This window comes from Carcharhinus amblyrhynchos, unplaced genomic scaffold (assembly GCF_965287045.1).
Source record: "Carcharhinus amblyrhynchos unplaced genomic scaffold, sCarAmb.v2.hapA scaffold_512, whole genome shotgun sequence".
NCBI lineage: Eukaryota > Metazoa > Chordata > Chondrichthyes > Carcharhiniformes > Carcharhinidae > Carcharhinus > Carcharhinus amblyrhynchos.
Window position 1 is genome coordinate 45,740 of NW_027650252.1, and position 13,301 is coordinate 59,040.

Genomic DNA, 13,301 nt, shown 5'->3' on the forward strand with positions numbered 1-13,301 from the left:
AGACGTTCACAGCCCTTTGGAAGGAGTAGTTTCCCTCACCTCTGTTTTAAATGTCCTACCCCTTATCCTAAGACTGGGACCTCTCATCCTAGAACGTCCCACGAGGGGAAGCAACCGTTCCACGTCTGCTTCACCCACACCTGTCTGTCTGGACCGGAGGATTCGAAAGAAACTCCACTGACACCTCAGCATTGCCGGGATGGGGGTTTTTCACAAAGCGATGAGACACAGCAATCCGCGGAGAAGTGATTTTCTTTTATTAAACTCCCGCCCCAGCCCGGTGCGATTATTTCAGACCCTCCTGCGGGTTCCCACACCTGGGGTCTTCGGTCCAGCTCCGGACCCCTTGGACCATCACCCTCGTCACACCCCAGCCACCCCCCTCGCGCCCTTGTCGCTCCCTCCGTCAGGCCTGGATGGTGCTTTTTGCGCTGAACGCCAAATAATAGACCAGTAAACCAATCGCCGCGGCAACCACTTCAGTCGCAACCCAAGGTCCGCTCCAGGCTCCCTGAGGGTGGGGGAATGAGGGCGGGGCAGGTGGGGATTGGGGGGGGGGGGGGGGGGTCACAGGGAAGAGAAATCAGAGTCATATTGAGACAAGGTGACAGTGAACTGAACACACAGACACACGCAGACTGCACAGCGCAGGGGGTTGGAAAGCAGAGCAGCATGGCAAGGGGGAAAGCAGAGCAGTGTGGGGGGAGGGAGGGGTATGGTGGTGGGAAGAGCAGGATTCTGGAAGAGAGCAGTAGCCCAGACAGACCTCAGTATAGAGGGTTACTCACCCGATGATCCACGCTGACAGTGAACAGGGGCTTGATATCTGCCAGGTTCTCATTGCTTCTCTGAGCCTTTGAGTGAGAGAAATGAGGGAGAGAATAGGAGAGTGTGAGAGGTTCAGTAAACTGGGACTTTCTCAGTAGCTGGTGGACTCTGTGATGTGACAGCGATGCTGTCTATAATATCACAAAATTCACCGCACTTAATGACAGGGGAACTTGCAGGCGTTGGATGTTCCCCATGGCATCTGCTGTCCTTGTTTGTCTCAGGGGTAGAAGTAGCAGGTTTGGGTGGCGCTGTCGAAGGAGCCTTGGCGAGTCACTGCAGTGCATTTTGTAGACGGTACACACTGCTGCTGCTGTGCGTCGGTGGTGGAGGGAGTGAATGTCGAGGGTGGGTGGTTAGCGTGTCGATCGAGCCGGGGGTGGGGGTGAGGGGTTGCTGCTTTGTCCTGGATGGTGTCGAGCTTCTCGAGTGTTGTCGGAGCCGCGCTCATCCAGGCGAGTGGCAGAGTATTCCATCACACTCCTGACTTGTGCCTTGTAGATGGTGGACAGGCTTTGGGGGGGAGTCAGGAGGTGAGTTACTCTCCGCAGGATTCCCAGCCTCTGACCTGCTCTGGGAGCCACAGTATTTATATGGCTGGGTCCAACTCAGTTTCTGGTCAATGGTAACCCCCAGGATGTTGATAGTGGGGCAGGGGGGGAGGATTCAGCAATGGGAATGCCATTGAACGTCAAGGGGAGATGGTTAGATCCTCTCTTGTTGGAGATGGGCATTGCCTGGTGCTTGTGTGGTGCCAATGTTACTCGCCACTTGTCAGCCCGAGCCTGGATACGGTGCAGGTCTTGCTGCATTTGGACAGGGCTGGAAACATTTTCTCCTCACTTACTGAATCGAAAACTCCCCTTGTGAGTTTTCTATGTGTCGATTAAATCTTTGCCTTAACCCTCTCTGCTCCAAGATGATAGTTCACCAAGCAGAAACTAATAGCCAAGTTCTGCACATGAGGAAGGTCTCAACTGAGATCTTGGGGTCATGCCATACTACATGTAACCCCCACTATTTGGCCTGGGCTTGCAAAATCCTATTAGCTGTCCTGGCTTGAGACAGTTCATACTTCTCTAACCTGTGCTTTACCCTCTCTCCACTCACACTGTCTTGTAAAGACTTGATTACCTGTTAAGACTCACATTCCAACCATTATCTTGCAATCGAGTCTGTGTGCTTATATGCCCTTTTTGTGAACCCAACTCTCCACTCACCTGCTGAAGGAGCAGTGCATTGAAAGCTTGTGATACCAAACAAACCTGTTAGACTTTAACCTGGTGTTGAGAGGCTTCTTACTGTGCCTACCCCAGGCCAACATCGGCATCGTCACACCAAGATGATGGAGCTGTTTAAAATGTTGGTTCGGACACAGCTAGAGTACTGTGTGCAGTTCTTATCACCCATACAGGGTGCAGAAGAGATTCCCCAGGATGGTGTCTGGGCTGGAGAGTTTCAGCAACGCAGAGAGGCTGGTTAGGCTGGGATTGTTCTCCTCAGAGCAGAAGGCTGAGGAGGGACCTGATCGAGGTGTCCAAAATTATGAGGGTCATAGTTAGGGTGGATTGGAAGGAACTTTTCCCTTTAGTAAAGGGGTCAGTAACCAGGGGGGCATTGATGTAAGGTCAGGGGGCAGGAGTTTTAGAGGGGATTTGAGGAGAAACTTTTCAGCCTGAGGGTGGTGGGATCTGGAACTCACTGCCTGAAAGGATGGTGGAGGTGGGAACCCTCACAATACTAAATAAACATTTAGATAAGCACTTGGAAACTCCCCAGTGTACAATGCTATGGATCAAATGCTCAGAAATGGGATTAGACTAGATAAATGCTCGACAGACAGCAAAGACACGATGGGTTGAAGGACCTCTTTCTAGTGCTGGAAAATTCTATGATTCTCTTAAGCAGGATAATCCCGGATTCTCCAGGTCTGAGATCTGGACACACAACTCACTTTTCTCAAAGCGCTGTAAGATTCCTCATCTAGAAACTTCACCTCGTACGTCCCAGACTTGGCAGCTTTGTGCTCAGAGCTCCAGGAAACCTGCGGTAGCAATAAGAACAGGCAGGCATTAACCAGATCACTGATACCCCAGGGGAAGGAAACCCACCCAAGAATTGCCTCTGGGGGTTAGACAAACCGCGTAACCACAGCTGGCTTCTTGTGGGACCTTGCTGTGCGCTGACCGACTCCTGGCACGACAAGGGCATGCACAGAACGCGCCAAGGGATTCAGGGATCGTTCCCAGGATTAAGTCCAGACACAGGGAGTGCACCTCCATCAGGGGGAGGGGGGGAATGCCCCCATCTGGGGAAGGGGAAGCACCCTCATCTGGGGAAGGGGGAAGACCTGCGTCCGCGGAAGAGGTTGGGGTGGTGGAACCACATCCTGAGCCCATTCTGATCCCAAGCCCATTCATCCCCACCCAACATCTCAAGTCGAAACCCCTAAGCCCCGCTTCTCTCCCCCCCCCCCCCACAAAACCCTGAGCCCACCCTACCTGGTAACGGCCAACATCCTGACCCCGCGTCACAGGGAACTGTTTGCCATTGATGTCTGCGTACAGTGCCACGTTCTGTGGGAAGAGGGTTCCATCCATTAGTTACTCATCAATGTAACAAATACCTCACCAGACCCAGCAGTCAGACACCTCCACAAACAAGATGGTCACAAGGTCACCAGGAGAAATCCCCTGGACACTCGGTGGAGCTGGGAAAAAGTATGGATAACCCAGCCCAACATCAATGAGGGGCATTGGCAGGGGTATGAGGCAACTGATCAGCTGAATGGGGATATCGAGATGCTTTCTGGGCTTGGTCAGTCAGTGGCTCAGTGTAGGGTCAGGGATTGATACAGGGCTATGGGAAGTGATGGAGGGGCAGTGGGATCAATTTAGGGAGAGGGACAGCGGGGCAATGGGATCAATATAGGGTTACGGGGAGAGAGCATGACAGTGGGATTACTTTGGGGACTGATATCGAGCTATGGGGAGAGAGCGGGGCAGTGGGATTAGTTTGGAGATTGATACACTATTATGGTTTTGACTGGATTTATTACGGTCATATGTATTAGTTAGTACACAGTGAAAAGTATAGCTTCTTGTGTGCTATACAAACATACTGTTTATAAAGAAAAGGAGAGAGTACAGAATGGGGAGAGAACAGGCCAGTGAGATTAGTTTGGGGATTGATATTGGGCTACGGGCAGGGAGCAGGTCAGTGGGATTAATTTGAGGATTGACACAGGGCTATGGGGAGACAGCGGGTCAGTGGGATTGTTTTGGGGATGGACACAGGGCTATGAGGAGAGAGTGGGGCGGCAGTGTTAATTTGGGAATTGATGCAATTCTGTAGAGAGCGGGGCAGTGGGATTAGTTTGAGGATTGATACAGGGCAATGGGGAGAGAGTGGGGCAGTGGGATTGATACAGGGTTTGTTATGGTCACATGTATTAGTTAGTATAGAGTGAAAAGTATTGTTTCTTGTGTGCTATCCAGACAAAGGATACCGTTTATAAAGAAGAAAAGGAGATTGGGCCAGTGGGATTAGTTTGGGGATTGATACAGGGCTATGGGGAGACAGCAGGGTAGTGGGATTAGTTTGGGATTGATACAGGGCTATGGGGAGAGAGTGGGGCAGTGGGATTACTTTGAGGATTGATATGAGGCTATGGGGAGAAAGCGAGGCAGTGGGATTAGTTTGGGGATTGATGTAGGGCTATGGGGAGGGTGGAGCAGTGGGATTAGTTTCGGGATTGACACAGTGCTATGTTTTTGATTTGAGTTATGAAAAGTATTGTTTCTTGCATGCTGTAAAGCTAAAGCATACCGTTCATAGAGAAGGAAAGGAGTGAGTGCAGAATGGGGAGACAGCGGGCCAGTGAGATTAGTTTGGGGGCTGACTGAGTTGAGACCCAGTTATTTTCCATACTCACCTGCGCTCCGTTTTTACACGTCAGCGAGATCTCTACGATGAAGACGGTCTCTGAGGAGATGACGGCATCTGACGTGGTGTAATACGAGGGGACGATGGTTGGCTCAGTGCATGTTTCCGCTGTGGAGAGAGAATTATAATATGAAAACAGCGTGTGCAGCCTTGTGGAAACGGATCCAATTACTCCAGGACAGGTTTTCCCACAGACACACAGTCGGTGCAAGAGTGTTTCACTGACCTTTCACCTCCCAGCTCAGAACCTATGTCGGGCCCTGACTGACTCATTTGTTAAATAGTGGTCAGAAAGACAGAGCAAATTACCTGAGCTGTTTATGATGACTTCAGGGGTAGTTGAGGTGAACACGAAGTGGATCGACTGAACTGAGAATTGATCTGACAATCCACATGTGTACTGACTGGATCTCAGCTACAGAGTATGTCTGACTTAGAGTGCATCCCAAACCTTGCAAGAAAGGCACAGGGACAGGCAGAGAGAGGCACAGGGACAGGCAGAGAGAGGCACAGGGACAGGCAGAAAAAGAGAAGAGAATGCGCTCAGAGGGAAAGAACACGTGTGTGTAAGACAGGGCTATTGACAGAGAACATGTGTGCGCGCGCGCGCTTGTGTGCGTGGGAGGGGCGGAAAACACTATAGTCACAGGGGATGATTCTGTTTTCTGCCACCATGACTACCTGCGTTGAAGGTTGAACTGCCTTTCTGTTGCCACGGCTGAGGACATCTCCTCACTGCTGGACCTAAACCTGAGAGTGAGTGGGAGAGGAACCAGTCATCACGGTCCACATCAGAGAAAACAACACCAGGTTGAACCAGGAGTACCACTTTGCTGGGAGTCAGAGGTAGGGGCAGTGATTTTAGAGGGGACTTGAGGAAAAACCTTTTCATCCAGAAGATTGAAAGTTTATTTATTAGTGTCACAAGTAGGATTACATTAACATTGCAACAAAGTTACTGGGAAAATCCCATTGTTGCCACACTCCGGCGCCTGTTCGGGTATACTGAGGGAGAATTTAGCATGGCCAATGCACCTAACTAGCACATCTTTCAGAGTGTGGGAGGAAACCCACGCAGACAAGGGAGAATGTGCAGACTCCACACAGACAGTGACCCAAGCCGGGAATCGAACCCAGGTCCCTGGCACTGAGAGGCTGCAGTACTAACCATAGTGCCATGAAGGTAGCGGGAATCTGGAACTCACTGCCTGAAAGCGTGGTGGAGGCACGAATTCTCACAACAGTTAAGAAGCATTTAGATGAGTACTGGAAACGCCACAGCGTACAAGTCTATGGACCGAGTGCTGGAACAGACACAACTGGGTGAAGGGTCACTTGCCAGACTGTAAAACTCCACGAGGACTTGGGGAGCCAAATTAAGAGGCAGAGCCTCACAGATGATCCAGGTTCGTCCGCGAGTCAAATGCCAACTGTTGTGGATTCAAATGGGTTAGCACCAAAGTGGGCAATTACACCCATAGGACACTGGCACCCATTCTGGCATAAGAGGGAAATGTACTACTGGGACAGCCCATACCTAAACCGAGCAGGCAGCAATGTCCGAGCCAATTGTATAACTAAAGCTTTCACTAATAAAGGGAAGGACTAATCAGTAGACTTCAATACAAATCAATAAGAGGTCAGGTGGGGGAGGGGGAAAGAGAAGGAGAACTGACCCTTTAAAGTACTTGGGTGACTCGGGACTCAACGATGAGGTTGGCAAATTTCGATTTTTGAACTTGCTCCTCCGTCTGTGACAACACTGTGCCTTTAAGAAATGGGTTTTAATCAGGTTTCTCTGCAGGATGTTGTTTCGAGCAACATCCCTGGAATTTTGTCAGAGCCGTTTTGTCTGCAGCTGCTATCCTCCATTGCTATTGGAGCAGTACAATTGACATTGTGTTTGTTCTACTCTGAACTAACGCAGTATTCTGTGGTTTTAACGTTCCTCTGGGATTGCAATATGGCATTTCATTGGGATAACTGATGGGTTGGATTATATGACTGGGGACAGCTTTGTTTTCACAGAGAATTCCAGCCTCCTTTTTCAGATGCTGTTTGGAATTGAGACAAAGAGCAGTTTCTCTTGTTTTTCCCTCTGTGGAGTTGGAGATTCTGTCGTGTTGCAGAGAGATATCCTTTCCTGCCTCTGAGGTCTGAAGACAAGGTTTACTTCTGTTTTGCTGTCTTGAGGACACATCCTTCTCCAAAAACGGCTGTTTGGATTTCTGTCCATAGGTGTTTAAAGCTGGAAATCCAGCCTCACATGAGCATACTTGTTTGTTTTAAAAGCTTTGACAAAGGGTCATCTGGACTCAAAACGTCAGCTCTTTTCTCTCCATACAGATGCTGCCAGACCTGAGATTTTCCAACATTTTCTTTTGATTTCAGACTCCAGCATTGCAGTAATTTGCTTTTATACTTGTTTTAATGCTAAACGATTCTGAAGAAGGGTGTAAACCTATGGGGTATTGCTTCTAAGCTAAAACAGAAATAGCTAGCTATTAAGAACAGTAGTGTGTCGTGTTTAAGTCTTGTAATTGTTAAAAGTTAAATTAATTCTTTTTGTTATATTTTAATTGTATTCTTAAATAAACTTTGTTTGATAAACATTTCCTGATGGGACACTTGAATCATACCTGAAGGGAAATACTTCATGCTCACCCTAATACCAAAATCAAATAGAAAACTAAGGGTCGAGGATAATTTCATAAAACACCTTGGAGTTTCTGGCCTGGGTTTTAACATATCCTAAACCCATTTTTTAAAAATATCCCATACATGTATTGCCTCAACGCAATCTCCATACCAGGCCCTCCATCTTTTGTTCTTATGGTTATCACTTTTTGTTGCCGTTTCTACAGCTCAACACATTTCCCCTCTCTTCGGTTCTGCTGCATATGCTACGGGATCAATTACATTCGCTCAGTTCCTCGCCTGAGACACGGAACTTTTCCAGTATTCTCCGTTCGTGACTTTAAGACATCGAGGGGACTGGCAGCACAGTGGTTAACACTGATGCTTCACTACGCCAGGAACCAGGGTTCAATCCCAGCCTCAGGTCACTGTCTGCGTGGAGTCTGCACATTCTTCCCATGCCTGCGTGGGTTTCCTGCCACACTCCTGAGATAGAAACATAGAAAAACTACAGCACAATACAGACCCTTCGGCCCACAAAGTTGTGCCGAACATGTCCGTACCTTAGAGATTACTAGGCTTACCTATAACCCTCTATCTTACTAAGTTCCATGTACTTATCTAAAAGTCTCTTAAAAGACGCTATCAAATCCACCTCCACCACTGTTGCCGGCAGCCAATTCCACGCACCCACCACTCTGAGTGAAAAAACTTACCCGACGTTTTCGCTGTACCTATTCCACAGCGCCTTAAACAAGTGTCCTCTTGCGGCAACCATTTCAGCCCCGGGAAAAAGCCTCTGACTATCCACTCCATCAATACCTCTATCAGGTCACCTCTCATCCTTCGTCCCTCCAAGGAGAGAAGGCTGAGCTCCCTCAACCTATCCTCATAAGGCATGCTCCCCAATCCGGGAAACATCCTTGTAAATCTCCTCTGCACCCTTTTTATGGCTTCCACATTCTTCCTGTAATGAGGTGACCAGAACTGAGCACAGTACTCCAAATGGGGTCTGACCAGGGTCCTATATAGCTGCAACATTGTCTCTCGACTCCTAAACTCAATTCCTCGATTGATGAAGGCCACAGCTTCAACCAGCGTAGCTGCTTTTGAGCGTCCTATGAACTCGGACCTCAAGATCCTTCTGATCTTCCACATTGCCAAGAGTCTTACCATTAATATTATATTCTACCATCCTATTTGACCTGCCAAAATGAACCACTTCACACTTATCTGGGTTGAACTCCATCTGCCACTTCTGCGGCCAGTCTTGCATTCTATCCATGTCTCACTGCAACTTCTGACATCCCTCCACATTATCCACAACACCTCCAATCTTTGTGTCATCAGCAAGCGTACCAACCCACCCTTCTCCTTCCTCATCCAGGTCATGTATAAAAATCACAAACAATAAGGGTCCCAGAACAGATCCCTGGGGCACTCCACTGGTGACCGACCGCCATGTAGAATATGACCCATCTATAACCACTCTTTGCCTTCTGTGGGTAAGCCAGTTCTGGATCCACAAAGCAATGTCCCCTTGTATCCCATGCTTCCTCACTTTCTCAATAAGCCTTGCTGAAGTCCATATATACTACATCTACTGCTCTTCCTTCATCAATGTGTTTAGTCACATCTTCAAAAAATTCAATCAGGCTCATAAGGCATGATCTGCCTTTGACAAAGCCGTGCTGACTATTCTTAATCATATTTTACCTCTGCAAATGTTTATAAATCCTGCCTCTCAGGATCTTCTCCATCAACTTACCAACCACTGAGGTTAGACTCACTGGTGTATAATTTTCAGGGCAGGTTAGGTGGATTGCTTCCACCCTAAACACGTTAAAGAAGCCATCCCCTACGAGCAAGCCCTCTGTATGCACAGGATCTGCTCAGGATGAGGAGGATCGCAACAGACATCTTCAGACGCTGAAAGATGCCCTCATAAGAACAGGATATGGCGCTCAACTCATCAATTGACAGTTCCGACATACCACAGCAAAAAACCGCACCAACCTCCTCGGAAGACAAACATGGGACACAGTGGACAGAGTATCCTTCATCGTCCAGTACTTTCCCGGAGCGGAGAAGCTACGGCGTCTTCTCCGGAGTCTTCAATATGTCATTGATGAAGACGAGCATCTCGCCAAAGCCATCCCAACACCCCCACTTCTTGCCTTCAAATAACCACACAACCTCAAACAGACCATTGTCTGCAGCAAACCACCCAGCCTTCAGGAGAACAGTGACATAACACCACATAGCCCTGCTGCAGCAACCTCTGCAAGACGTGGATGCCATCATCTCACGTGACAACACCATTCACCAAATACACAGTACATACCCTTGCAACTCAGCCAATGTTGTCTACCTGATACGCTGTAGGAAAGGATGTCCCGAGGCATGGTACATTGTAGCGTCTGCATTGTCTCCCCAATGATGAATGAACACTGCTCGACAATCACCAGGCAAGCGTGTTCTGTTGGGGAACACATCAGCGGTCACAGGCATTCGGCCTCTGATCTTCGAGTAAGCGTTCTCCAAAGCGGCCTTCACAACACACGACAGCGCAGTCGCTGATCAGAGACTGATAGCCAAGTTCCGCACACGAGGATGGCTTCAACCAGGATCTTGGGTTCATGTCACACTACCTGTAACCCCCGTGACTTGCCTGGGCTTGCAAAATCTTACTAACTGTCCTGTCTGAAGACAATACACATCTCTTTAACCTGTGCTTAACGCTCTCTCCACTCACATTGTCTGTACCTTAAAGACTTGATTACCTGTAAAGACTCTCGTTCCAACCATTATTTTGTAAATTGAGTTTGTGTCTTTATATGCCCTGTTTGTGAATAGAACTCCCACTCACCTGACAAAGAGGCAGTGCTCTGAAAGCTAGTGGCGTTTGCTACCAAATAAACCTGTTGGACTTTAAATTGATGTTGTGAGACTTCTTACTGTGTTTACCCCAGTCCAATACCTGCATCTCCACATCAGCGATGAACAATCTGAATAGCAGGTTAGCCGTAAAGACTCACATTCTAATCAGTATTCTGTAAACTGTGTGTGTCTTTATATGCCTTTCTCTGATCAGAACCTTCCACGCACCTGATGAAGGAACAGCATTTCCGAAAGCTTGTGGGTTTACTATCAAATAAACTGGTTGGACTTTAACCTGGTATTGTGAGACTTCTTATTGTCTCCACATCAGCACAGCGGTTAACACTGATGCTTCATTGCACCAGGGCCCACGGCTCAATTCTGGCCTCGGGTCACTGTCTGTGTGGAGTTTGCACATTCCTCCCATGTCTACGTGGGTTTTCTTCAGTTTCCTGCCACACACCTAAGATGTGCGGGTTAGGTGGATTGCCCTTTAGCGTCGATGTGTGGGGTTATGGGGATGGGCCTGGGTAAGATGTTCTGTCAGACTTGGCAGCGATTTGATGGGCCGAATGGCCTCCTTCTGCACCGTAGGTATTCTGCCGATTCTATTGGGGAATTGGCTCTGAGTTTGTGGACTGGCTCTTTAAGGAACTAGGGGAGGAGAACTGCCCCTTTAAGAAACTAGGGGGCTAACTTTAAGGCCACGTCATGCAATCCCCTTCCCCACACCTCTCCATTTCTGGTTTAAATCAGCCCCCGGCCAGTACAGAGGGGGCAGTGTCTGCCACTCACCAGCCGAGGGACACACCGACACCGCCGCCAGGAATACGGCCACCAGCAGCTTCCAGCTCCACATCAGCGCCGCCGCCATCTCTGCTACTGGCACCGGAAGAAGGAAGGACCGCACTGCACCACGGCATAGCACTCAGTCCTCCCGCACGCCAGGACTGCGCAGGCGTGTCCGCACCCTGCTCCATCCCACGGAGGGCTGAGAGAAAGTAGCGCGCAGGCGCACACCGGCCATCAGCGTCAGCGCCCGTCCTGATCGAGTACAACGTGATGCGCAGGCGCAGTTATCATCAGGCTGCCGCATTTGGCAGGATGGAGAAGAGCGCTAGTCCTCCCGCGCAGGTCCTCCCACGCTGGTCCTCCTGCGCAGGTCCTCCCGCGCTGGTCCTCCTGCGCAGGTGGGAGGACTTGTTCACACGCATGCGTATCAAACGCAGATACCTCTAAATAAAGCGCATGCGTACCGTAGACCCATTCACTTGGCAGGAGGGTTTAACGCGCAAGCGCACTGGCGAGGTGCTATCACAATTTCTGATTTGGTTGAAGTTTTTTTTGAAATTCACTTTTTAAAGTCAACATATTGCAGGTCCACATGGTATCAACACATACTAAGTATGTAAATAATTCCAACAAGAGTTCACAATGAACTCATACATAGAAATTTGAGCACAGTAAGTAGTCTCACAATACCAGGTTAAAGTCCAACAGGTTTATTTGGCAACTGACTTTAACCTGGTGTTCTGAGACTTCTCACTGTGCCTATCCCAGTCCAATGCCAGCATCTCCACAGCATAGAGGTTTGAAACAAAAGATAAAGGTTAATGCCCAGGTGTTGCTCAGCATGAATAAAATTTCATCTAGAACCTCCTCCAGCCTCTGCAACCCTCCCTAACTCTGTAACCACCTCCAATCACTACAACCCTCCCCATCTCAGTAATCTCTTTCAGCGCATATAACTCCCCCTATCTCTGTAACCTCCCACAGCCCTCCCTATCTCTGCAACCTTCTCCAGCACCTACAACCCTCCCTATTTCTGTAACCTCCTCCTGTCCCTACAACCCTCCCTATCTCTGCAACCTCCTCCAGCTCCTACAACCCTCCCTATTTCTGCAACCTCCTCCAGCCCCTACAACCCTCCCTAACTCTGTAATGTCCACCAGTCTCTACAACCCTATCTCTATAACCTCTTGCAGCCCCTATAATTCTCCCTATCGCCATAATCATCCTACAAACCTCCCTATGTCTGTAGCGTCCTCCGGCCCCTACAACACTCCCTTTCGCTGTGACCACCTCCAGGCCCTAAAATCCTCCTAATTTTTAAAATTCATTTATGGGATGCGAGTGGTGCTCGCTAGGCCAGCATTTATTGCCCATCCCTAGTTGCCATTCATAAGGTGGTGGTGATCCATTGCAGTCCGTGTGGTGTAGGTATACCCACTATGCTGTTAGAGAGTTCCAAGTTTTTGACCCAGTGACAGAAAGAATGATGATATATTTGCAAGTGAGGATGGTGGGTGATTTGACAGGTGGTTCTTGTCCTACTAGATGGTAATGGTCATGGGTTTGGAAGGTGCTGCCTAAGGAATCTTGGTAAGTTCCTTGGTAACATAATGTCCCAACTCCTGTACTCAAAGCTCTGATCGATGAAGGCAAGTGTGCCAAACACCTTCTTCACTACCCTGTCTACCAGTGATGCCACTTTCTAGGAACTACATACCTGCACTACAAGGTCTCTCTGTTCGGCAACAGTCCCCAGGGACCAACCATGAACTGTGCAAGTCCTGCTCTGGTTTGGTCATACCAAAATGCGACAGTTCACATTTATCTGAATTAAACTCCATCTGCCATACCTCAGCCCAGTGGCCCAGTTGATCAAGATTCTGTTGTAGTCTTAGATACTCTTCTTCACTGTCCACTGCACCATCAACTTTGGTGTGATCCACATGGGTCCTTTATTCTCATCAAAATCATTTATACAAATGATATAATAACAGCAGGCCCAGCACTGATCCCTGCAGCACACCACTGGTCACAGCCCTCCAGTCTGAAAAATAACACTCTACCACCACACAATTTTGTATCCAACTGGCTAATTCTCCCTGAATGGAATGTAATCTAAACTTAGTAGACCAATCTACCATGCACTACCTTGTTGAAATCATTGCTAATGTTCATGTAGATGTCTATCGCACTGCCCTCATCTATTTTCTTGGGTCACC

The 13,301-nt window shown here is 48.7% G+C and overlaps 1 protein-coding gene across 1 annotated transcript; it reads right to left on the reverse strand.

Annotated features, from left to right (window-relative positions):
- Nucleotides 1-234: 234 nt before the first annotated feature.
- ssr4 (signal sequence receptor, delta) lies at nucleotides 235-11,202 on the reverse strand. Its single transcript, XM_080183990.1, has 6 exons — nucleotides 11,086-11,202; nucleotides 4,763-4,881; nucleotides 3,330-3,404; nucleotides 2,783-2,872; nucleotides 789-854; nucleotides 235-511 (listed from the first exon to the last, which is right to left on the reverse strand). Exons 1-6 carry the CDS (start codon nucleotides 11,162-11,164, stop codon nucleotides 407-409), a joined length of 534 nt encoding a protein of 177 aa, XP_080040116.1. The 5' UTR covers nucleotides 11,165-11,202; the 3' UTR covers nucleotides 235-406.
- Between the last annotated feature and the right edge of the window lie 2,099 nt (nucleotides 11,203-13,301).